The following is a 25,699-nucleotide window of genomic DNA, read 5'->3' as shown; positions in this document are numbered from 1 at the left end:
TTTCTGTTAAATTTTTAGACATCCTATAACCCAAACCCAACTCTAATCCCAACCCCAGGTGAGAATAGTTTTAAAAACAGAAGAAAAACATGTAGAAACCAATACATAAAAGTACATCCTAACTCAAACCCCAAATCTAACCCCAACCCCAAGCGACAATGATTTAAAAATAGAAAAAAAAGATAAAACAATACATAAAATGACACCAAAAAGAAAGTTGCGCCACGGACACGAAAAACCATTCATAGAAATTCGCGCTGAGTGGCATGAAACAGACATTCGTGCTTAAAGGTGCAGTGTGTACATTTTAGCGGCATCTAGTGGTGAGGTTGCGAATTGCAACCAAAGGCTCAGTCCACTGCTCACCTCCCGCTTTTAAAACACATAGAAAGCTAAGGTAGCCACCACCGGACAAACATGTCATCGCCGGAGACAACTTAGTAAAAAAGTTTGTCCGTTAAGAGCTTCTGTAAAAACATAGCGGCACAAAATGGCGACTTCCATGTAAGGGGACCCTCGGTGTATGTAGATAAAAACATCTCATTCTAAAGTAATAAACACATAACAGTTCATTATGTATGGTCTTTATACACCCCTGACAATATAGTTTTGTATATTATTTTGCATTTCTGACAAGAGATCCTTCTAAAAATTACACTGCACCTTTAAAGCACGAAAAAAAGCTGAACCTCTTTGCCATGGACACGAAATGAATCAAATTTTTCGTGACTATAACACGACTTTCCGTGAGATCATGTTGCGATAAATAGTGGAGGTGGGGGCTAATTAGTTTATTTATATCAATGGTCCAAGCTGTGTGAATTAGTAAAGGTGGGACTAATTTGCATATTCATAGATCTGCATATCCTTAATGAGGCAAGGGTGTAAAGTTACATTCCAGCTGCATTTAAGCATGAACAATTACTGTCACAGGAAAACTTTTATATACTGTATGTTATAATGAGTATGAAGTGATTTTTTAAATGTTTTAAAGTTGGCAGAGACTATGAACTAATGGACCAATGACACTAAACTTGGTATAAAATGCTACCAATGGAATATACTATCACATAGCTGTGCTTATGTGTAGCGTAAGTTTGACTGAAGCACAACCACCCATACGTTTTGTGTGGTCATGCTATTGTACAATAACAAGGAAAGGTTCAACCAAGTTTGAACTAAGTTTACAAAGCTTTCTAATCAGAAGCGGAAGCCTTTCGGGAAGTAAGAAACATGTTGTCAAACTAGTTTGTATGTATGTGTGTGTGAATAAAGGTAAAACATAATTTGAATTCCACGAATGCTTACAATTTTTTACTATGACATTTGTATGTGCATACATTGTTGGACATGACGGTAAATTTCATATTGTACCATACATTTATTAATGCATTCAACTAAATACACAATTAGGTATCAAAAACACACAATTTGTGGTAGACACGATTTTTCTCTTTAAACGTTTTACTGCACTTTCAAAAAAGGTACAAAAGCTATCACTGCGCATGGGGCGGTACCTGTACAAAGTTTCACATGTGTACTTAAGAAGAGTATTTTAGTACCTCAAATGTACATATTGATACCAAATGTGTAAATATCTGTTTCTAAATAATACATACAGCTAGTGTAGGAAAACAGTCGAATTGGTTTCATTCATAACACTTCTGAGAACACACCTGAGCTCTGTGCTACCAAGTCGTTAAATTCTTAGAATTTAAATCAAGAAAAGCATTGACTGTGTTTATAAGAACAGGCTTTGCAGAGGAAGGAAATCGATAGCAGAAATCAATGCTGCTGCTCTCTCTCTCTCTAATGGCCGAGTTATCTGTCACCAAACACAGCTCGCTCTTAACCCGTGTGCTAGCTGTCCAGTAACAGTACTGCTTCGGTGTTGTTGCACCTTTGGGCCAAGGTTAAGGCAGTGCATCCTTTCGAGTCCAGCATCCACTGCTGTGCATTATTCATTAGTAGTGCTTTGATAATGGGAATGTTGCTGTGCTGGACGGCTAAATGTAACGGTGTCGACTGGCTGTTATTCTGGGCGTTCACGTTAGCTTGATGGGATATCAGCTGCAGCACGGCTGGGAAGCAGCTAGTGTTACAGGCTAAATGAAGAGGTGTCCAGTTGTTATCCTCAGCTAGGTTAGGGTCAGCACCTGCTGCCAGCAACACGTTGACCACCTCCTCCTGCCCATGATGGCATGCCAGATGAAGCGGTGTCCAGCCGTCCTTCCCTTGGGCGTTGACAGAAGCGTGGTACTCCTCCAACACAAGCATCGTCTCGTGGTGGCCCTTCAGGGCTGCCAGGTGCATGGCCGTCCAGTTCTGGTGGGTTCTGATATCGGGGTTGGCTCCTTTATTCAACAGGAGCCTGCAGATTCCCGTGTAACCTTTCAGAGCAGCAAAATGAAGGGGACTGTAGCTTCGCTCATCAACTGTATTGACATCGGCCTCGCTCTTCACCAGCAAATGCACCACCCTGAAGTGACCCTCATCTGCCGCCAGGCGCAGAGGAGTTGATTGCGTGTAATCTGTTTTGTTTATGTCAGCCCCGTTGGCGAGCAGAAGCTTGGCGATATTTACGTAGCCATACAGGCAGGCTATGTGAAGCGCCGTCCGCCCGCACTTACCCTCCTGCTCGTCCACACCATCGAGGCGTCGAAGCAGGAGCCTTACTATGTTCTCGCGGCCGTTCTGAGCAGCTAAGTGCAAAGGCGTCCAGTCGTCCTTCTCTTTGGCATCGGCTTTCGCCTTATTGTTTAACATCAGGCGAGTGACTCTCTCATCTCCTGCCTGGGTGGCATAATGCAGTGCGGTCCACAAGTCAGCGTCGCACAGGTTGACATCAGCCCCGCGGTCGGTCAGCAGGCTGCAGATCTCGTAAAACTTGTGCAGAACAGCAACGATCAGAGGGGTGTAGCCTTTCACGCTCTGGCAGTTCACCGAAGCGCCCAGATCCAGGACCATCTGCACACTTTCTCTGTCACCACTAGCCACAGCATGGTGCAGGAGCGAATTGTTGTCCTTGAAGAGCATCGACACATGCTCTTTTTTCAGAACTTTCTTAAACGTCTCAAAGTCTTTATTAATGAGGAGAGAGTGAACGCACGGGGAAACGTCTGGAAGCGAAAATTAAGAAAAACAAGAAACAGAAGACAACTGTTAGTTCACACTGCCAGAGCAAACTCTGTAACTTAGAAAGCCAAAAATGTCAAGTTCACACAACCCCAACAAAGTGTTGCACCAAAAGTTTTATTTGCGTGTTATGGTTTGCCTATGAATTTAAATGCTTTTGTTACTTAATACTGATTTGGCGTTATCATAATGCAATATGCAGATTGTATGAGCATCACATGATACACTGTCATCTAAACGATTTTGGAATTAGAATTTTGCAAAGATGTGCAGCAAGACGATTCTGGCGGAGAGAAAATGCTCTTAGGTGCGCCTACCATGGCACGCTGAAAGTCTCCAGGTCACACCATGTCTTAATTCGCAATGGCTAGCAAATGTAACAGTCATAATACTTTTTCCATTATACAGCTGACTAGGGAGCCCATTTACCTCAAAAAGGCACAGTGCTTTCTGCAATTGGGTCGGATTGGAGTCGGGCCATATTCACACCTTAAACAAACCATACCAGAGCTCATTTGGAACCAGACTGAGACCACATCTTCCATTAGGTCTTGGTACGGTTGTTTGGTTCACACCCTAGTGCCCAAAAGATTCACACCAATGGGGGAAACTGCAGGGGTCTCCATTTGTACTTGCACATGGACGCAGACGACGATGCAGAAGTATGAATTAAATCCGACAGGTAGTCGAGGCTGAGCCGTAGGTCTTATGCACAACTATAATAAGGGCTTAAGTCAAAAAATTATGGTGCATGTGGGTCGATATATATTTGAAGCAGTGGATTCGTGTGTGCCACTTGAGCTGATCCGCGCATCTCTAATGTACATACATAGATACCTCATTCGACCACTCCATAGATGTGAGCCATTAGGAGGGCATCTTTGTGTGTATATACTGTATAGCTGTCGTTTAAAGCACATTCGTCTGCTTGCTTCAGTTCGGAGACTTTTTGAGCACAAAAAAGTATTCTCTTGTCGCTTCATGAAATGAAGATTGAACCACTGTAGCCACAAGGACTATTTTAATTATGTCTTTGCTGCCTTTCTAAGCCTTGAAAGTTGAGAATTGCGTTTCTATCTATGGAGGTCAATTGCTGACTAAAAATATCTTTTATCATTTATGTTCCGAAGGTGAACAAAAGTCTTACCGTAAAACAACATGAGGGTGAGTATAATTAATGATAAAATATTCATTCTGGGGTGAACTTACGCTTTATGTGTCTATACACAATCATACAGTACATGTACATATACTGTATTTTGCTATCTGCAAAAATGGTCTTCTAAAAATGTTTTCTACACTGTAAAAAAAAATGTCTTGTTCCAACTAAAAAATAAAAAAGTAATTTTTAAACAACTTGACTTAAACAAGTAATTTCAACTTTCTTGACTAGTGAGGAGTTGGTATAAATAAATAAAAAATTAAGTTTAAATAGATGTAAGTTATTAATTTAGTTTTATAATTTATAGCAGCTTTTAACTGGGCTGGGTATCGATTCAGATGTTCCAGATCGATTAAATTTCGATTCACAAGCTATCAAACCGATTCGATTTCGATTCTCAGATAGATTTTTATACTCAATTCAACTCAATGAATATAGATTTAATACAAATAGATTGAATACAAATACTATATTTATAAAAAAGAACATTGAACATAAGTTTACAAGGGTAATCAATAAAAAGAAATGAAGAGCCACAAACCTGTATATTAACCTTATTTTAGGTACACTTGAGTACATTAAAACATAACCCATCTCTAATTTTCAAATTCATACAATTATGTTAAATACAATACAATTTTGATGCAAGATGAAAAATGTATGCGGAAAAAAGTCAGAACAGTCGAGTGGAGAAGACTAGTAGTTAGATTAACGTTAAAGTCGCCATGAAACGGAAGTAGCGATTGCCTTATTTTCCCCGTGGTGACGTATATTCGAATGAAACGGCTTTTGAGATGAAATAATTTTGGATTTGAATTTGTCCATCGAGATCTGATTGGATCGTTTGAAGTTGGGTCGTGTTGCTAATTGCTAATCACTGCGATCCTCTCCCGGACCCCGCCCACCTGCCATACTCTTGACTGGAAGTGAAGAAAGATCGTTTTGAGGAGGGGAGGAGATTTACATTTTTGATTAAAGATTATGAGCACACACAAATTTTTAAAAAATAATGAAGCTCACAGATAAGTCATTTGTTAATAATCCCACAATATTAAAAATATATATATAGTTTTTCATTTCATTGCGACTTTAATCTTACGTTCAATGTTTGCGGAAATACATATGGAAAAAATTGATTCGTGGCCTTTGAGAATCAATTTTGAATCGACTACATAAATAAAAACGATTAATCGAAAAATCTTTTTTTTTTGCCCAGCCCTACTTTTAACTAGTCAAAAGTTGAAATGACTTAGTAATTAAAGTTGTTTAAACTTAAACATATAAGTTGCAACAAAGAATTTTGCAAAAAAAGTATGCAGCAAACAGTTGTGATTAGTCCCTTTCACACATACAGTCTTTACTGGTAATTTACTGGTAAATTGCAGTTAACAGGTCATGTGTGAACAGAACCTTTCTGGTAAATCAGTGCTGCCAATTTACCAGTAAGAGAGGTTGTAAGATTACCAGTCATTTATCAGCAAACGCTATGTGTGAACAAAAAATATAGATTACTGGCATTCAGAACGGAACGATGTCAGACCGCGCTGACAGCTTCGGGCCAATCATACTGTTTTGATACAGATGACGCATTTACCCTGTTTACGGACGTTTCCACACACATGCTGCTTAAAAGTCGAGCACACCTGAAGTTAACATCCACATTTCATTCACCAAAGTTGGTTAAAACAGCTTACCATCTATTTGCGCATGTTTTCAATTGTTTCCAATGGAAGCTCTGCGTTTTTCAAATGGCGTTCAGTGCTGAGCGCCAAAAATATTCAACTTTGAGTAAAAAGCTCCACTCGTCAATGTCAGTTCTGACACGGCCGTCCAATCACAGTGGAGGAGGTGCGGGACAAGTATCACAGCAACCAACCATCTCACAGCTGACGTATCAGAGCTACCAAAGCGCTAAGCTGAAGAAAGCTGGCACTCAACTGAACTGTTGTTTAGGACAGTACAGTACTGTTGTTTAGGACAGTACTGTTGTTTAGGACGCAGGTTCTGTTTGACGTTGCCAAATGCAATGTTGTTTGCTCACGAGCAACTTCGTGACCGTCAGGATACAAAGTCATAACCTGCCATTGTTTGCAAATACAACACTGAGTTTGCCATGCGCCACTGGTAACTGATGTCTAAATGATGTCTTACTGGTAAAAAGACTTCACTGCGTGTGTGTGAACAGCACATTTTTGTATTTACTGGTAAATTCATTCTGTGTGAAAGAGGCTATTGACAGCACAACTACCTGTCTGTTGTCATACGCTAGCATTTGTTTGGGAAGTGTGAACTAATCCACGTACAGAAACCATGTAAAGACATTGACAAAAAAGTTTAAACACTTACCCGACGAGTCATCTTTATTTATTGGAATCTTATGAAAAAAAAACAATGATGAATTAATGTTATTTTTAATCCATCAAACAACTTTCGCATTGATCTCAGAATTGGCTCTAAAAGTTATGTAGTAGCTGTCATGGGTTTCAATTTGTGCATTATTACTCTTGCCAATACTATGTGCTGACTGTGGATTCACCTACATTCAGCTTGACTTGTTGAGAAATGCTGCACCTCCTCTCATTCCTCAGAATATCGTCTGAGATTCGAAGGATTTCACTGAGGTCTTCAGTCACCCGAACCATATCTGCAAAGAGATGAAGATGCCGCTGAATGTCGAGCATTGCTCTTTATTCATGCCACTTTCATGTATCATTTTGGATAAAAAATTTGCAAAAGGCAGGCAACTGACAGCATTTTAGCTTTTATGGTGGAGCATTTTAATACGCAAGTGCATAATGTGAGAGATAAAATTCTTGGCATTAAGTATACGACCACGCTAATCACATCACATTTTCGTAAGTCTAATTGTATTCAGTTCATTATGCAATACTGCAACAAAATTAGCTGAAGTTTAATAAACTGCTTAAATGCATACAATGTTCAGGATGTTGTAATTGAATTAGATCTTTTATTAAAGGTTACCTAATGGATAAAAGATTTAAGAGTTGTTGGTTCATCTCTAATTGTATTTTCAGAAGAGCTTACAAAGCAAAGCATCAGAGGAAACGTCTGCTGAGACTCCTGCAGCATTATTACATTCTTCATTATCCGAAACAAAAATTTGATTTGGTACCAGAGAAAGCAGGTCGCTGGATGCAGTCTTGGTGCCAGCATTGCTGCATGAGTTCAATCATCTCCTCGCATTCAGGTGGCTTGTCTTCTGGGATCTTGTCTACGCTAGGCCTTTTGCCAGATGACACTCTGATTAATATTTCTGTCAAGTTTAACCCTGTGAGAAAGAGAACAGAACAAATTGCTTTTAGTGTTATCACAGTACAAAACAATTTCCAAATCATTTACTTCAGAGCTCCATCATGATGTTTTTCTTAAATCACCCTCGTGTGTAAAATGAGAAACAAGACATACCTTGATATGAGCGCTGCTGTGTGAGAATTTCCCACATGATTATAGAAATGCTGTAAGGTTGGAATAAATAGTTTAAAAGTTTCTCAAGGTTTAACTTTATATGCACACGTGTAACGCAAGTCATGACCTCTCACCTGAATACATCAAACTTGGTTCCAGGCTGTTCTTGATTCTGGGTAAAGGTCTCCGGAGGAACGTAGTTTATGTTCCCTCGAGCTGTCAGGTGTTCAGCGAATTCCATCTTATTGGAGAAGTCCTCCCATTTAACCATGCCAAAATCTGAAATCTTTTAAGGGTAAATAAAACCTATCACTTTATTTTCTCTTTGCCTTTAATGGAAATGAATTTGGAGGCATTGGAAAAGTATAAGACTAAGACTTACTTTTACATGCAGATGATTATCAAAAAGGATGTTGGCTGGTTTTAGGTTCAGGTGAAGAATGGGAGGTTTCATACTATGCAGAAAATTCATTCCCATGGTTACTTCATGGATCATTTGAAACTTCTTGGGCCACATTAACACATGACTGTTAATGAGATTATCCAGAGACCCTTTGCTCATATATTCCATAACTAAAGCAGGTGGATCGATGCTTATTCCATAAATGGAAATTAAATAATGAAATTTCACTCTGCCAATTCTGGACATCTTTCTCATGTTCCTAGGAGAGAATTTAAAGAATAATTCAGACATACAGTATATAACATCTCATATAATGGTAAGATTTGTGACCCTGTCTGTAAAGCTCATAATCTAATTATAATATAAGAAGCATCAAAGTTTGATTTCACTCAATGGGCTTTGATATGACCTTACACAGTCAATACTAAAGATATCAAGGTTATATTGTATTTACATTATATAGGATGGTTTTATTTATAAAAAGTACTGTAAATCACAAATGACTAGTTGTGTTTTCACAGGCAGATATCTGAACCTGACTTGGCTCGGGACAACTTGCAGTGCAAAACATTAATGCTACTTATGCTGACATACAATATGACTACAAACTTTGTGACTCATTTTAGTTAAGTAACAGTATATGTGATATACCTGTAGTCAGCTGTCGTTGTCTTTAATGCGCATGTTTCCCGCCAGAGTTTGAGCTTCACCTTGTAGACTTGACCAAACTTGCTCTCCGCCACTTTTTCCCAGTCATTTTCGAATTCATCTTTTTGAAAATGCGTAAATTTCTCCAGACTGCCTTCTCTCGAAGAATTTATTCCAGTGGAATTTGTTGTCATTTTGTTTTTAGTCTTAGGAAACAGAGAAACCTTCCTTCAACATTTCCTCCTGGTGCATAGAAACCAGGGAACCACAAACTAAACAAAAATCTTGGTTTTGGTGGGAGGAGTCGAAGCGAAGAGATCTTGAATAGAAATGTAGCACAGCCAGTTTTGAATGAGCGATGCAGGTGAGGCCCAAGAGATTTGTGCTAGACACCTGACAACCGGATATACCAGCTTCACGTTTGTTGCATAACATTAAGTATTACTTTATAAGGCATGCGTGGACGCTTTGTTTTAGAATGATTTGATTTTGAATAATTAAAAGGTAATAGCGACTCAATTGCAAAATAATGAAAGGGTCCAAAAAAGTATTTATTTATATATATATATATATATATATATATATATATATATATATATATATATATATATATATATATATATATATATATATATATATATATATATAAATATAATCCAGCACCAAACTGTGTAAACTAGATTTGTTTGGACTCACTGGTAAAGCAGAAAGGACACGCTTCAAACACAACTGAAGTGACCAATACATTGTAAAGTAAAGTGTAAATAAACTCATTATTTATTCCTTTCTCACATGCTATTTAAAGGGATAGTTCGCCCAAAAACAATATCAAACCCATGATCCACTCACCCCCAAGCCGTCCGTGTTGCATATGTCCATCGTTTTTCAGATAAACACAGTTTCGGATATTTTAGAAAATATTTTAGATCTTTCAGTTGATTAAATGTAATGTTAAGGGGTCCAGCCATAGTCCACGACCTTCAAGTCCAAAAAAAGTGCGTCCATCCTTCACAAATTAAATCCAAACGGCTCCAGGATGATAAACAAAGGTCTTCTGAGGGTAATCCGTGCGGTGTTGTTGTAGAAATATCCATATTTAAAATTTTATTAACGAAATTAACTACCTTCCGGTAGCGTCGCCATCTTAGACTCAGGAGAGAGTATTAGCGTAGTGTACGCACTTTTCTTAGTGACGTATGACAAATTCGGAGGGCGGCGGGACAGAGCAGCAGCGGAGAAACCTCCGTACGCTGCGTAAGCTCTTATCCTGAATGCGGATGAGACTAAGATGGCGGCGCTACCGGAGGGTAGTTGATTACGTTAATAAAATTTTAAATATGGATATTTCTACAGCGGCGCCGCGCGGATTGCCCTCAGAGGACCTTTGTTTGTCATCCTGGAGCCGTTTGGATTTGATTTGTCAAGGATGGATGCACTTTTTTTGGACTTGAAGGTCGTGGACTATGGCTGGACCCCGTAACATTACATTTAATAACTGAAAGATCTAAAATATCCGAGGATGTGTTTGTCTGGGGGGCGATGGACATGTGCAACTTGGACGGCTTGGGGGTGAGTGAATCATGGGTTTGGTGTCGTTTTTGGCCGAACTATCCCTTTAATTTCCTAACACATTAGCAAACGTGATGTGCTTAACAGGCACAGCATGGCACCAGTTAACCGAAATTGAAAGGCTGTCAAAAACATACAGTAACACTAATAACTATAATTACCAAATAAAACGCACTGCTTTACATGTGAGAGAGGAGCAACTTGACATGCATCGGCTGTGATTTAGGCTTAGCCGAAAAGCCACTTTACACTTTGAGTTTTGCACAAAGATTCAGACACCATCATAAATTAAGATCTGTTAATTTACTGCTTGGGAATATATTGATGTAAGAGCCATGTTCACAGTCAGGCATATTATAAGGATTTACATTTGATTGATGGTTAACTGTGCACAATAAAACGTGAAAATTTGTCTTTTACCACTTAAGATTAGATTATCAATAAGCTAATTATCTTAATCGGTAAAGGAGTCATTATGCAATAGGCAATATTTATAACACTGTCACTTCTATATTCAGATAGTTTTCTTCTCTGAGATGTTGGTCTCTAGTTTAACGATTTAAGCGTATTGTCTGACTCTGAAGTGCATGGCGCAAGTGCACTTAGGACGTTTCCGAATCCACTCTTGATAGTTTAACGGCGAAAAAACGATCGATGCACCAAGCACTTGGTCTAAAAGGCTTATACCTATTCTCTTAATGAGTCATGGGTGTGTTTTATGTGATGCAATGAGCCAATCAGAGTCTCATCTCTCATTCCCTTTAAAAGCCAGTTGGGCTTACACCATGCCGAATTCGCTATTTACATGGCAGAATTTGCAAGAGCAAAGACTGAAAGCTTCCCAGGCACATGTTATGTGCACTTTACACAAATAAAAAATATATAATGTACTGCGGCATTGACTTTAGATCAGGTTTAAGTGGGACAATGGTGCAATCGTTTTCAGTTGCCTCAAAATAGCAACACTGCAAAAAGAATCTGTAGAAATTACAGTATTTCTGGCAGCTGTAGATGTAAATTTATATTATTTACTGGGAACAGTTTGTTTAAAGATAAATGAATATTAAACATTAACAAGTCTTTATCTTTACAGAATAAAACTATAAAATAACAGCCTCATGCAAAGCATTGTGGGAAGCAAAATCTGAAGGAAAAAAACTGAAAAAGGTTTTCTAAATGACACAGGATTTCTGGTTCCCAGAATGCTTTGCATGAGGCTGTTTTTTATAGTTTTACTCTGTAAAAACAAAGACCTGTCAATGTCCAATGATCATTTAACTTTAAACAAACTGTTGCCAGTAAATAACATACATTTAAATTTACAGTAAGTTACTGGCAAACAGCTGCATAACTATAGCATTTTTTTACAGTGAACAATGCGCCAAAAACAATGTTTTCTGACCGGTACGTCCGTGGGCGAAAAAGATGGGCTCAAGTGCATTTTCTATTTACACAACGTGGCGCCGGATGTAAAATTATGAAAACATGAAAATAAACATGCGTCGGGCTAGAAACACTTTGCCTGACGTCGCATTGCGTAAGATAGGATTGTAAGGGTGTAAGATAGAAGTGGATTTTGTAAGATGGGGCCTTTAATGTTGAAACTTCTTTCAGTGCTCGTTCTTTTCAGTACTCTTATATATTCGCTTCATTTGCTGTTGGGTCCGATTTGTTTACACTTTCAATTACAAAAAACCATTATGAGTTTTATTTGGTGATGTTTAACACAATTCGCCTCTGGTGCGGTGATTTACATACAGATGCATCTAAAAGCTATGGATGCTTGTTATAACTTAATTGCTGTTGTACTTTTCATCTAATAGTAAGTGTTTTAAAGGGAAATCCATAATGTGTAAAAATGTGCAGTAGAACAGAGCCTGATGCACACATCCAATGTCTGTGTGAGTGAATGTCTTGATAGACAAGCATTTATGGATTTTGCTAATTTAGTTAAAACTGTCAGATTATTTTTTTGACGGTTGAGAAATGTTTCACTGGTGTTGATAGTTTTTTCTGTAAAACACACACCTAACCTGTCAAAATGTCATAATATAACCACCAGAGCAATGTTTGTGGTAACCGTGGTATAAGCAGAATAATTGACTCGGTTCTTTTGGATTATTTGAAAATAAGGCACCCCCACGGTGTAACGGCACTCCTCTTCACGTCGTGTACAGTACATTATTTTCGAATAATTCAATGGCATGTCATCAATTATTCCTTAAGTATTGTATTACAGTACACTTTCCATTTCTATACTCATTAATTCTATGTCATTGTGCAGTGGCGGCCGGTGACTTCTTTTTTCGAGGGCGCTGGATGCGAAGTTCGTCACAACATGTACAGTATGTAGCCCGTCATGTGTGTGGTTCTTAATTTCAAAAATATGTGTTTGGCGCGTTGAGTGATCCTGTGTGCATCATGTGTTTTGTCAAAATAAGTGCCTGCTGCAGACGCGTCTAAAGGGTTTATGATAAAAGAGACGCTCGCATTTGCCAGATTCTCACATTATCTCATGCGTAATCAGAGTTTACTGTAATGTCTTGCGTGTATTTTGTAAACATGAGCGTCTCTTTAATCATAAACGGTTTTGACGCGTGTGCAGCAGGCACTTATTTTGACAAGACTCGTGATGCACACAGGATCACTCGACGCGCCAAACACATATTTTGAAATTAAGAACCACACACATGACGGGCTACATACATGTTGTGATGAACTTGACGTGATGCACATGGTTCACATGATGCAACAAACACATATTTTGAAAACACAAGCAACACACATGACACTCCGAACACTTATTTTAAATTTGCATCCCTCTGATGAACAGTAACGAGCCGCACCTGCTATTGTGCTCATTATAAATAATAATGTAATTGTAATTGTATTTTGCACTGTAATGTGTATTTCTTAATATGTTAATGTGACCCTGCCTGTAAAATTGTATTTATTAGGAGCATCAAAGTTTTATTTCAATCACTGATTTCAGTTTAATTTCAATCTTTGGCATTAGTCAATAAATTAATTAATAAATTTAAAAAATAATCAAGGTTATATATTTTCAAACAATGTTATGTAGGACCATTTTATGTAGAAAAAAGTGAATTACCTAAAACTGGTCACATACAGCATTATCTCCTATTTACTGTTAATATATTTTTGTTGCATTTTTAGCATTATGTCCAATGTAACCGTGATAAATAAGAGTACATAAGCTGGTGAAATACAAGCGCTTCAAACAGTTTGAAGTGACTGGCTTTTCATAGTGTTTACCTGGCACTATCATAAAGACTAAAAGTGTATTCAAGAGCATTTTGTTTTACTTTAAACAATGCTAATTGTCTCATTAGTTTTCCAGTGCGACAACTAAACGCAACGATGAGCGACTCAGGATTCAGATTATGATTGAGTGCTCGAAGCCGATTTTATCCGGATGAAGAGTTTGTTGTGATCTCTTTCTCTGTTAGAATTCACAAAGGGCCCCGGATCAGCAGCAGACAAACTATTCCAGGAAACGTCTGTTCATCATCCAGACAAGCAACAGAGCCAAACACGGCAAGTAAACAGCTGGCCACCGAGCTCATAATCACCACAGATGCCTCTGTGCCGGTGGCACCACAAAAATAAACATCAAATCAGGCAGTCAAGAACATTTTGCTAAAATGTGTTTCCGTAAGTTTGTTTTATGACCACACCAGAGATATTTACTCATAAGTTACCTGCTGCTTCACAGAATGATGAATTATCCAAACCCTTCCAAAGTTATGCGCTGGTGTCCGCTTCTTCAACAGAAGGTGAATTTCGACGCTCAACACATTTCTGGAATAAAAATGGATAAATAATAATGTCACCATTTTGAAATCAAGCCATCAGACGCTTTTCATACTTTTCATTTGTTTACAGGCTTTAAAAGTTATTCTGTCAGCAGAGGAAATGCCTTCTTCACTTTCTGTCTGGTACTGACAGAGAAACAAGCTCACGGAAGATCATTTATTTAGGCAAGGCAAGACCTTGTCATCAGAACAGGGAGAGTAATGAAAAGTAGAAAATGTTTCAGGAGAAATATTGAGACTTCTTCCATTGTGATAAATGATGTGTGAGGTGTGTTTGAGTCGCACGGTACAGGCTCACCCTCTCGAGCTCCGAATGGTTCCTCAAGCGCACGCTCGGGTCACTGTGCAGGTAAGCGGTGAAGTAACTGATCATCTGGAAGAGACGGATGGGGAAGGAGGCCCTTTTTGACAGGAAGCTGGGAAGCAATCTGATGCCACGAGGGTCTATGGGTAGCCTGAGGGAGTTCACATCAGAAAAACGCATTAGCCCTCAGTGAGGAAAAGGAACTTCGACAGCATGCACATAACTGAAATAATGAACCTGTCGAGTGGTACAAACAGCGGCATAATGTCTTGCACTGAAAAGCATGAAAGTCTTGTCTTGTAGGGTGCTTCTGAATGCTCTGAGGATTGACTGCTGAAAACCACAAAAAATTGACTGACGACAAAAACTTAAGGCAGTAACTAATAAATGTTTGTTTAAAGAAAAAGTCAGTCCAAAAATAAAATAGAGTCATTATTTAAAGGGCTCATATGATGCGATTTCCTGATTTGTTTTCCTTTGTCTTCAGAGTGTTAAAAGCTGAATATAAAAGATATGTAAAGTTGCAAAACCAAAGAGATATTCTTCCTAAAAGTGAAGGCTCTTATATGCCTTCCTAAACAGTGTTGGGAGTAACGCATTACAAGTAACGCGCATTACGTAATAATATTACTTTTTTTGAAGTAACGAGTAAAGTAACGGATTCCTTTATAAATGTACACATTAATATTTTAGTTACTTTTTTTAAAAAGTAATGCGAGTTAATTTTCAGTTTAATTAATTTGAAAAAAAAAATAATAACGTACTGAATTAAACTAAACGTAGTCACATAAAATGACACACTCTGAGCGGGAACAGTTTGAGTCAGAAATCGAGATGGCAGGCCAGAGCTCGACATTTTTGCGATGGAAATATGCGATTTCTGAATGCAGAACTTCTCAGTCATAAAAACACCTGCAAGGCCTGAAAGAGATCAAGCCTCAGCCAAGTAAGAAAAAGTAACTTAAAAGTAACTTAAAACTAACGTAAGCATTACTTTCCATGAAAAGTAACTAAGTAATGCAATTAGTTACTTTTTTGGGAAGTAACTTAATATTTTAATGCATTACTTTTAAAAGTTACTTTCCCCATGTTCCTAAAACACCTTATTTAAACACAGCCCGCATATCTACATCACTGTGTGAGAACATTTGCAAGTCACTGCCCAAATGTATACGCAAACAAAGATAGCAAAACTTTTATTCTCACTGTAGTATTGCCCCCATCACAGCTGTGTTCACAGTCGTAACATTTGCTTTGCTTCAGTTATTAGGAAAATCACCAGGCACTGGATAGCTGGCCAATTTGAGCACACTGCGCTTTTCAGAACGATGAGCTTTGTAAAATCTATACGTTTTAGAAAGCTGGGGCATAGAGGGACAAAAATAATGTACGGTATGTGGGAAATAATGTTTTTTTTATCTTAAAGGTACAGTATGTTTTAGGGGCATCTAGGGGTGAGATTGCGAATTGCAACCAACCTCAATTTCGAAACGCAATGAAATGCTACGTTAGCTCCCACGAGACGAACATGTTGTCGTCTCAGACTACGTTGGGATGAAACGTGCTCAGTTTGTCCGTTTAGGGCTACTGTAGAAACATGACAGCAACCACAAGTACCACTTTTAGCATAGCTTAGCATAACTCATTGAATCTGATTAGACCATTAGCATCGCGTTCAAAAATGACCAAAGTGTTTCGATATTTTTCCTATTTAAAACATGACTCTTTTGTATTAACATTGTGTACTAAGACCAACAGAAAATTTAAAATTGCGATTTTCTAGGCCGATAAAGGTGCTTTGATATTACGCATCGCCTGAAAACAGTCCCCAGCTAGGTAACTTTCAATGTGACCGGCACTAAGTTTGTGTAGTTGCAGATCTGGGGACTATTTTCGGTCACTGCGTAATATCATTGCGCCTGCTGCACCCATGGTACGGCAGCAAAGTCCTTGATTATTACGCCAGAATGAGAGTATAGTTCCTAGACATATTGGCCTTATCGGTCTTAGTACACGATGTAACTACAGAAGTTTTAAATAGGAAAAATATTGAAATTCTTTGGTCATTTTTGAGCGCGATGCTAATGGTCTAATAAGATTCAATGAATTATGCTAAGCTATGCTAAAAATGGTACCGCCAGACCCGGAGATTAGCTGAATAGATTCCAAAACGGTAAAAATCAAATGTTTAACTGTAGGGGAGCTGAAAAGGTTATTTTTGAAAGCATACACTCCGACAAAGAAGACTGTAGGACAACTTATATATATTTTTTATCCTTTTTCGGAGCATGATCGACGTAGCTTTCTTGTGTGAAACATTAAAAATGTTAAATATTTTATGCATTCTATTCATTTTGAGCTTTAGTACACAAATCTACACAAAAACTACATATTATCCTGTCTCTGGATACTATACAGTGTATTATTGGCTACAAAGCCATGTTCAGCTGTAAGTAAATGCTTCTCATGTCAGCAGTTTGCTGGATTTAACACTACTAACAGCTCCATTTAAGAAACATGCTTCGCTCAGGATCCTGTCTCTGGATACTATACAGTTTGTTTTTGGCTACAAAGCCATGCTCGGCTGAAAGTAAATGCTTCTCACATCAGCAGTTTACTGAATTTAACACGACTTACAGCTCCATATAGAAGCATGCTTCTTCTAGGATATTTATACCTGTATCTTTCTCAGCTTAAACAGTTTGAGGGAATGTTTCACAGCTATCATTACAGTGCTGCTCCCATGTGATAAGGTGACTATCTATCTATAGCACACGTGAGATGTGTTAAATCTGCAAATAAACTACAGTAGATGGGATTTATATAATCCGTCCATGCTTAGACCATGTGGCTTATTTAATAGCATGGCATAAAATGTGACCAGATTCAAGGGCAAAGCCATATTTAAGGATACCCCCAAAGACCCAAGAGGATGTTATTACTTGAAAAAAAGAAGAGAAGCAGAAGGTGGTGTGAAATTCAACAAGTCTGACGATAGGCGAGAAGCAGCAGGATTTTATCTCTCAAGTCCACATGGCTGTTATTTGTTTTTGGGTTGATGATGACACAGGTTTCCTAAGGCAGGAATGAGATATCAAGGCATATCTCACTCCAAGTTCAGACTCATCTCTGCCGTTTAGTTGCCTGTGCAACAGATATCGTCTAAGATTTATGCTAAGCTGGAAAAGGACAATCAGACGGTCAAAATTCAATTGCATGCAGTGAAAATGAATCATGCTGACATTTATCATCTGCTAAGATTGCATCTGTACCTGTTGAGCTGAAGTTTAATCGGTACGGAACGGAAGATTTTTAACAACAACAACTGCTTTACAAACACGTGCAAAGCAGCTGTTTATGCTGTCTATTAAAGCTGCTTGTTTACAGTACATACTGTACAGTACCAACATTCAAAGCTTACTTTTCCTTGCTTTGGTGTTCTGGGGAAATCCAAGCACACTATTCCTATAAAACTCTAAAGACGCATGTGAAAAAACATTTTTTTTTTATTTACTGTCCATTTAACCTCTCAGGAGAAGATACACTCACCTAAAGGATTATTAGGAACACCTGGTCAATTTCTCATTAATGCAATTATCTAATCAACCAATCACATGGCAGCTTCAATGCATTTAGGGGTGTGCTCCTGTCAAGACAATCTCCTGAACTCCAAACCGAATGTCAGAATGGGAAAGAAAGGTGATATAAGCAATTTTGAGCGTGGCATGGTTGTTGGTGCCAGACGGGCTGGTCTGAGTTTTCACAATCTGCTCAGTTACTGGGATTTTTACGCACAACCATTTCTAGGGTTTACAAAGAATGGTGTGAAAAGGGAAAAACATTCAGTATGCGGCAGTCCTGTGTGCGAAAATGTCTTGTTGATGCTAGAGGTCAGAGGAGAATGAGCCGACTGATTCAAGCTGATAGAAGAGCAACTTTGACTGAAATAACCACTCGTTACAACTGAGGTATGCAGCAAAGCATTTGTGAAGCCACAACACGCACAACAGCAGAAGACCCCACCTGGTACCACTAATCTTCACTATAAATAGGAAAGAGCCTACAGTTTGGACAAGCTCAGCAAAATTGGACATTTGAAGACTGAAAAAATGTTGCCTGGTCTGATGAGTCTTGATTTCTGTTGAGACATTCAGATGGTAGAGTGAGAATTTGGCATAAACAGAATGAGAAAATGGATCCATCATGCCTTGTTACCACTGTGCAGGCTGGTGGTGGTGGTGTAATGGTGTCGGGGATGTTTTCTTTTCTTGGCACACTTTAGGCCCCTTAGTGCCAATTGGGCATTGTTTAAATGGTTTCTGACCATGTCCATCCCTTTATGACCACCATGTACCCATCCTCTGATGGCTACTTCCAGCAGGATAATGCACCATGTCACAAAGCATGAATCTTTTCAAATTGGTTTCTTGACAATGCGTTCACTGTACTAAAATGGCCCCCACAGCTATTCTATCAATATGGGACACCTTGTTGAATCAATGCCACGTAGAATTAATGCAGTTCTGAAGGGAAAGGGGGTGAAACACAGTATTAGTAAGGTGTTCCTAATAATCCTTTAGGTGAGTGTAGAAATGAGATAGAAAAGAGATGTCTGTATTCCCTATAGGCCACTACTCTTTTTTCACAACATTGAAGAGATTTAAGAATCGTATTACATTACCCACTGAGAAAATCCATTGAGATAATATTCTTGGTCTTCTTTATCACTGGCATGTCTAAAACAAACTCAGAAGATCCTTTTGAGCCAGTGTCAGCATATGGAGTGACCATATCACACATATTCGTTTCCTCCACTAGACTGTAATTAACTTTTTGTGTAGTTGAGGAATCTGTGGGGTAAATGTGAAAAAACATTCCCCATAACAGCAGACAGTGTAGTCTACCCATCTTCTGTTGTTCCTGAACTAGACATTTCAAGAAGGAATGTTAGCTTGTATCATTTGGAAATGACCATTCACTGTATGCCCTGTTCACACCCGCCAAGGACTTTATCACTATTTATCGCCTGTCTTTCTATTATGTCGTTAAGAGGCGTTCCTCTAGTTGTCATAGTAACAGTTGTAAACTGACAAGAGACACTCACCTTACTCCTGAAAGTCACTTTTCCAAACTTTCTCAAATCGCTGGACACGCCCAATTCTTGTCACCAAATGACACTGGTGCTTGTGCGCCAGTTGTTGCCAAGCTTCCACTGAAATGAAAGTGACATGATTGTATGGTAGCCCATATTCGAAATGAGACCTCTGCTTTTAACATATACACAAACACACACACACATACCTGGAGCAGTGGGGAGCTATTACTGCAGTGCCTGGGGAGGATCTTGGCAAAGGGTGCTTTGCTCAAGGGCACCTCAGTAGCAACCTGCTAGCAATGAGACTCAAACCAGCGACCTTTGGGTTAAAAACTCCACTATCTAACCATTAGCCTACAATTGCCCTGAAACGGCATCACGAGATCAGGTCGCTCTGCCGTAGCTGGTTGAGCAACTCTGTGATGCCAGAAGCAAAGTTTGGCTTGATGCCAATTTATGAGGATGCTCCTGTACATCTGAGAATTTTTTTGAGACCACAGATGTAACTGGTATAGTAATCTGTGGAAGACTTGGTTGCGTCATTACCTGTTCACCAGATGCTGAAGTGTCTGGAAAAGCAGATAAGGTTAAATGTTGTTTAAACTCATGAGTTGAGTACAGCTGGTGGAAACAGATGTAATGTTTATTGGTATTAAACTCTGAAAAAATAAATCACTGCATAACTGACATCAATTCGTTTTTTATTTTGTTGTGTTGCAGAGTTGTTGGTTTACCTGTGCTACATCTCTTCTTTAAGTATGACTCAATTAAACTTTCGACTGTGACTGCAGTGTTGCTGTGAGGGATGTTGCTCAACAAGCTGTCGGACTGATGGGGTGTGTGCTGGTTGACAAAAAGCATTTTGGTCGCTTAGGGGTTTTTAGAATCTTGTTGTTAGTCGCCTACCAGCAAGCCGATATTTTCAGTCAACGAGTGATTTAAAAATGTTTTTGCTATTGCTGTTCTTTGACATACCTGAAAGCTAGAATTGAACTGTGCTATTAGTTTTCACAATATTTGTGACTTACTGAAAGGTGCTGAGATCAGTAAGGGTCTTCATTCGTATAACGGCATGGGAGGAAAGCAATCTGTCAGCAACAGACTCCTGGGGTGCTAAAGACAAAGGTGTAATCAAGGTCTCTGCTGTCCTGGCAAAAGCAGTAGATGTTGTTCTGGAAAAACTGCTGTTGGGGAAAAAAGTGCAACAGTAAAAAGTAAAGTTAAAAAGTGTCGAGTTGAGCTTATACCGTTACGTGTGCTGTGAATATCTTAGCTCTTAATATTTGGCATCTCAGAGACCTTTCGTCAAACACTGTGTGTACAGTAAAATTTGGTAAACGTTTGATGAATCTTTTCACATTAGCAGATGTAAAATCAGATGGAGTCAATGCACGTTAACTGGGTTCACGAGCCGGTCTGCGATCAAGAGTGATGCAAAGGGCCTTAATGTCTCCAAGGGGAAATGAGTGGATTGTTCACTTTGGAGATAAGCAGCGCATGAGGCTTTGTCCGAGGAGAGGCTGCAAGTAATTTTTCAAACTGATCATGAAGTTTTAAAGTATCTAATTGTGATGAAAGAGCTTTGAGTATTCTAGGTTTCTCTTATCGCCTGACATACATGCTCTCTCAGCAGAATTAAATGAGGATGTATTTTAAGCAAATAATTTGCTGGAGAATGATTGTGTTCTATTGTGTTATGTTTCTGTATCGCAGAGACATCAGATGTTCTGGCTTCAAAAATCACTTTGCTACAAAGAGCTAGTGTTTGAAGTAGGTAGCCATCCGAAGATGAAGAGTTCTGAAAATCGCAAGAAAATGTCACTAGCTATGTTTAAATGCACAAACTTTTTAATTTAATCCGATTGCAGGTTATGGCAGTACTGTACCCTAAACATTGCAATCTGATTAAAATGTTTAACATGTACATTCTATATATTCCAAACCAAACATCTGCGCAAGCGCACAGCCATGGTTGCCAGATTGGTGTATCAAACCCAGCTCAATGGACATTCAAAATGACTATTCACAGCTCAAATACCAATAATTTGAATTCCTTTAATCTGTAATCCGCAGAAAAAAATCTACTCATTGGAAACTGTTTATAGGTCAAATCTGAACTCCAAAAAGCAGAGGACATGGCAACGCTACAAAGCATCTCTCGTCGAGTACACGCTTTATCTATGCATGTAAAAAAGTAAATGGGTGATCTCACGAAATCCAGATTTAGAAGGTGTCCAGCATCAGAATTAAAAAAAAGCCCTTGAAGCCAATTTTTTTCGCACACATAAGATTAAGGTCTGAACTTACTATAACCATTATTTTTAGAGGATTTAAAAATATATCAAAATTATAAAAAAAATTTAGATTATCATTATCAAAAATTATCATCAACGCAACATGATAATACATTAAATATATGCATCTCATGTTTCGGTAATGAGAACTAAAAAGAACTAAAGAGTTGTCTAGGTACTATGACAAACAAAATTTTAACTTTTATCTGGAGAGAAAAAATAAAAACTGCTTACCTGGTAGCCATCTTGAGTGTCACAGTCAATTATGTCCCTGCCAACTATTTGTTTTTTAATTTTAGTTTCTTGAGGGCTTAAACAATGATTGAAAATTGTTGCGGAGGATGAGAAAATTGGTCTTGGACACATATATATATTTTCTTATTATTGTCTACATTTACCAATGATCATCAAATATCACATGTTTCTTTACTTTAAATGTTTAAAGTATAACATGCACTGAAGTTTTTTTATTTTTTAGATTTTTTAAATTATAACTTTTTCATGTCAAAGAACCCAAATACAGTCATGGACACGTTGCGGTAATGAAAATTTTCCCCTTAAATGTGGAAAAACAACAAAATTGGTTTGTATGATGTCATTTGAAATCATGTGCAAAATAGTACATGAAGAGATGTTTGTAACTGTATGCTTCTTATTTTGATAGCATTTACTTTTTTTAATGAAAATGTTTCATGACACCTCATAAGTCTAATTTCGCGAGAATCACCCAAATGTAAAAAAGTCAAAGTTGAGTTGGAGAAGTTTTCAGATATAGGCAACAAAAACACGATTTTCGATTTTTTATTCCTTTATGTTACCTAATGTTATGAAAGTACACATAAACCCTGCAGAATGTGCAGCACATGACCCCATTACCTGAATGACGTGTGCTGCCATGACCTTGCTCTTGCATGTTTCTGTGACGAGAATTGTGTAATACATAAATATGAGGTAAACATAAGGCGTGAACTTGAGCACAATTCTTCTGCGCATGTGCACAAGGTATTTTTGCATCCGATTAAGAAAATAACACCCACCACACCATCCCATTCAATATGACCGAAATTTGTATCCGATCGACCGCAATCATATTGATTAAAGTGTTTACATGAAGGCTTTTCAATCCAAATGAGCCATCAATCTGACTACAAATGGATTATTTGGTAAACGTGACTACTGTGACATTGAAAATCATTATAATTCAGACGATGAAGTAAAGTGTTTGTTGAGGTCTGGAAGGGAAGAGTTTGTTTAATGTGATGCGTTTTACTTGATTTGGTATGAAAAATCAATTTACTTTCTATTCCATCTGTTGCAGAGACAATTTTAGGTAAGTAGTCAGATATCAACTCTGAGGCCACAAATTGTTTTGTCACATGCATTTTGCCAGCAGCTGTTATTATGTTCATGTAATAATTCAGAATTGGTGAATCTGCAGTCTTTGTAGGGGTCAGCTTTGAAGTGAAAAATAAAAACATTAAGTCTCACTGCTTCTCATCTGGACCATTTAGTGAAGCTCCCAAAATGGTTTTTTGTCCATTGGTGCTGGGATTTCTGCTACTTTTGATCAGTTTATTAACTACTGAGCCGGTTGATTTCACATGTAATGGCGTATTAAGAATCGCTAAACTTCGAGAAGATTCTTCTGCTCTTTCAGTTCCTGCTCAAATCTCTTCTTTGATCGTGACCATTTTTTAAATCAGATGTACTTGCTGCTCTTAAAAGTGCTTTATCCTGCAAGACTATGAACTGCATAATAGCAATATGGGTTTTATTCCAAAAAATTCCATTTGGTTGAATGCGTTCAAGTCATTTCTGACGGCCGTCTGTTGGAAACTCCAGAATCCGATTTTCATTCCTGCGTTCGCCGAGGCTTTCCGCACTCACATTTGACTCCCCGAGGTTATCAATTACTACAGGATCTAAGGCAGATACCATGGGAACGCCATTCGCGAGTAAAAAAGTAATGGAGTCCAAGACTGTTTGATTCTTGCTTTTCAGTGAAGCGTGAAGAAAAGCAGAGTTCCCTTTCCCTGCTTCTGGACACACGATCGTGGTGTCATTCATCATCGCCTCAAATTCAGCCACAGCCGAGGGCTGAACTCCCCCTCCATCATTACAGATCAATAAGAGATCTCCTCAGATTGAAGCTGCTTCTTTTCAGTGCAGTCCTTTCTCCAGCAGAGTAAATTTGTGCCATAAGCTGAAACAAAGCTTGCACCATTTGGGATAATTGCATCTTTATCAGTATTTGAGCATTTACTCTACTTGGCTGGAGCTTTTCATGTGGTGTATGGAACAAACCTCTCCCTAGAGAACTGATTATGGCTATAGTTAGATGATTTCGGTAGAAGCTTTCCCATCGTTGCGAGTGGAGTTGTTTTGCTCTTCGGTCGGCAAGAGGTCTTTAAAGGCTGTGCTCTCATTTTGCATGGATGAATAGCCTTGCAGGTCCTCCTATTTAGCACTGACTAAAGAAAAGCCAGAGTTGCAAATTTTACTGCAAGCGTACAAGTAAAAAACACATAAATACAGATAATGTAAACGGTTTGAAAAGCAATAACATTTTACGACCGAACACATCAAAAAGCGCACAGTTGCACAATTAGAATTATTGCTTACATAAGGTTTGTTCCAAAACATTGCAAAGACAAGTGAATCAGTGACATCATATATATATATGAATAATGAATAATTAAGGGTTTTATCAGCACAAATATGTAATCTGTTATGAAAAATTTTACAATATGTACATTATTTTGAAAAGCAAATTTAGTACCAAAAGCATTACTCTTTATAACAAATATGTATCATGAGTTATGGGAAATAAATTTCTGGGTAGTGAAGCCATAAATCATGAAATACTTTTACCGTGCTATCTGATGTGGGGTTAAACGTTAATAAACACACCTGAGAGTCCAAAAACACATAAATAAATAAATACATTGTGTCCCCATATTAAAGCTTCGTCCTTGGGCTCTTGTAAAGCTGTAAAACACAGATGTCTGTCCCAACAGGACACCAATTATTTTCAGCAGTCTGTTGGCTTTATCCTTTTCTCTAGCCATTTACAAACAGATTAGATTATTGACATAATAATAAAATGGATTTGTGTGTCAGTAGAATCGATTGTCACTTTCATCATGTTTGACTTGGTGTTATTTTGCATATAGCGGATTGTCTGAGCCGCTATGAAGAGGTTTAAGTCATCCATTATTAAACAGCTTTTTAATGTTTTAATGTTTTTTTTAATATATAAAACAATGCAAAACAAATAAATATTAATATTTACCCCATAAAAGACAGTTACTCCATTCTGCTCCACAAACTAAGTGTTTATATGGTTATATAAAGGTCTCTGATGTGATGGCAACATCTTCAATGTAACTCTACAATATTAAAGGTCGTGTAAGCAATTTTTGCCTAAATATTTGTCATGCATACACTGTCCCTACTACCTGACAGCTATCACTAAAATAGGTGTCTTGGGAAATCACAGCCATCTCTGTTGTAACCTCTAGAGTCTGTAAACAACAATAAAGAGTCAGAGAAACTACCCACACATTTAAAGTCACTCTTTGTCTCTTTGACTTTTGACATCAGCGTGTTTAACTGGACACTTCAGTGCTTAAATGTCATTGATTTAACTTTGTTTGTCGAACCTTTAAAATTGTATGTCAGTATAGTGCATCAAACTATTGATTCCTATATTGCTGTCTATTCTTGAAACTCTGTCCCAAACTCACTGACTCTTTTCGGTTCAGTTGTAATTTGAATTGTAACTTTTTGCATCATCAAACACTTTCAAAAGTCTGCATAGATAAGCA

At 38.2% G+C, this 25,699-nt stretch overlaps 1 protein-coding gene across 5 annotated transcripts; it reads right to left on the bottom strand.

Moving 5' to 3' along the window:
• Window positions 1-856: 856 nt before the first annotated feature.
• On the bottom strand, window positions 857-25,586 carry ankk1 (ankyrin repeat and kinase domain containing 1). Of its 5 annotated transcripts, XM_055196420.2 has the most exons (14): window positions 24,783-25,586; window positions 24,177-24,343; window positions 20,607-20,762; window positions 19,588-19,695; window positions 14,478-14,634; window positions 14,099-14,165; window positions 8,778-8,980; window positions 8,106-8,385; window positions 7,858-8,009; window positions 7,724-7,773; window positions 7,431-7,586; window positions 6,838-6,941; window positions 6,644-6,671; window positions 857-3,119 (listed from the first exon to the last, which is right to left on the bottom strand). In XM_055196420.2, the coding sequence occupies exons 7-14, from the start codon at window positions 8,966-8,968 to the stop codon at window positions 1,861-1,863; spliced, it is 2,220 nt and encodes a 739-aa protein (XP_055052395.2). In that variant the 5' UTR covers window positions 8,969-8,980; window positions 14,099-14,165; window positions 14,478-14,634; window positions 19,588-19,695; window positions 20,607-20,762; window positions 24,177-24,343; window positions 24,783-25,586; the 3' UTR covers window positions 857-1,860. The 5 variants fall into 5 exon arrangements, with proteins under 5 accessions (XP_055052395.2, XP_055052390.2, XP_055052393.2 ...); XM_055196415.2 differs by lacking the exons at window positions 20,607-20,762; window positions 24,177-24,343; window positions 24,783-25,586 and adding an exon at window positions 19,785-20,067; XM_055196418.2 differs by lacking the exons at window positions 20,607-20,762; window positions 24,177-24,343; window positions 24,783-25,586 and having other exon boundaries at window positions 19,588-20,067.
• Between the last annotated feature and the right edge of the window lie 113 nt (window positions 25,587-25,699).

The sequence above is a fragment of the Misgurnus anguillicaudatus genome, chromosome 24 (assembly GCF_027580225.2).
Source record: "Misgurnus anguillicaudatus chromosome 24, ASM2758022v2, whole genome shotgun sequence".
Taxonomy (NCBI): domain Eukaryota; kingdom Metazoa; phylum Chordata; class Actinopteri; order Cypriniformes; family Cobitidae; genus Misgurnus; species Misgurnus anguillicaudatus.
The sequence above is the reverse complement of the archived record's forward strand: the minus strand, read 5'-3'. Positions and strand labels throughout refer to the sequence as shown.

What these genes read in the sequence shown, in the direction of transcription:
- ankk1 (XM_055196420.2), bottom strand. Translation starts at nt 8,968, where the DNA reads ATGACAACAAATTCCACTGGAATAAATTCTTCGAGAGAAGGCAGTCTG. An exon ending in ACAGCAGCGCTCATATCAAG is followed by an intron (nt 7,587 to 7,723) that starts GTATGTCTTGTT and finishes TCTTTCTCACAG; the next exon opens with GGTTAAACTTGACAGAAATA. An exon ending in AAATAAAGATGACTCGTCGG is followed by an intron (nt 3,120 to 6,643) that starts GTAAGTGTTTAA and finishes TTTCGCTTCCAG; the next exon opens with ACGTTTCCCCGTGCGTTCAC.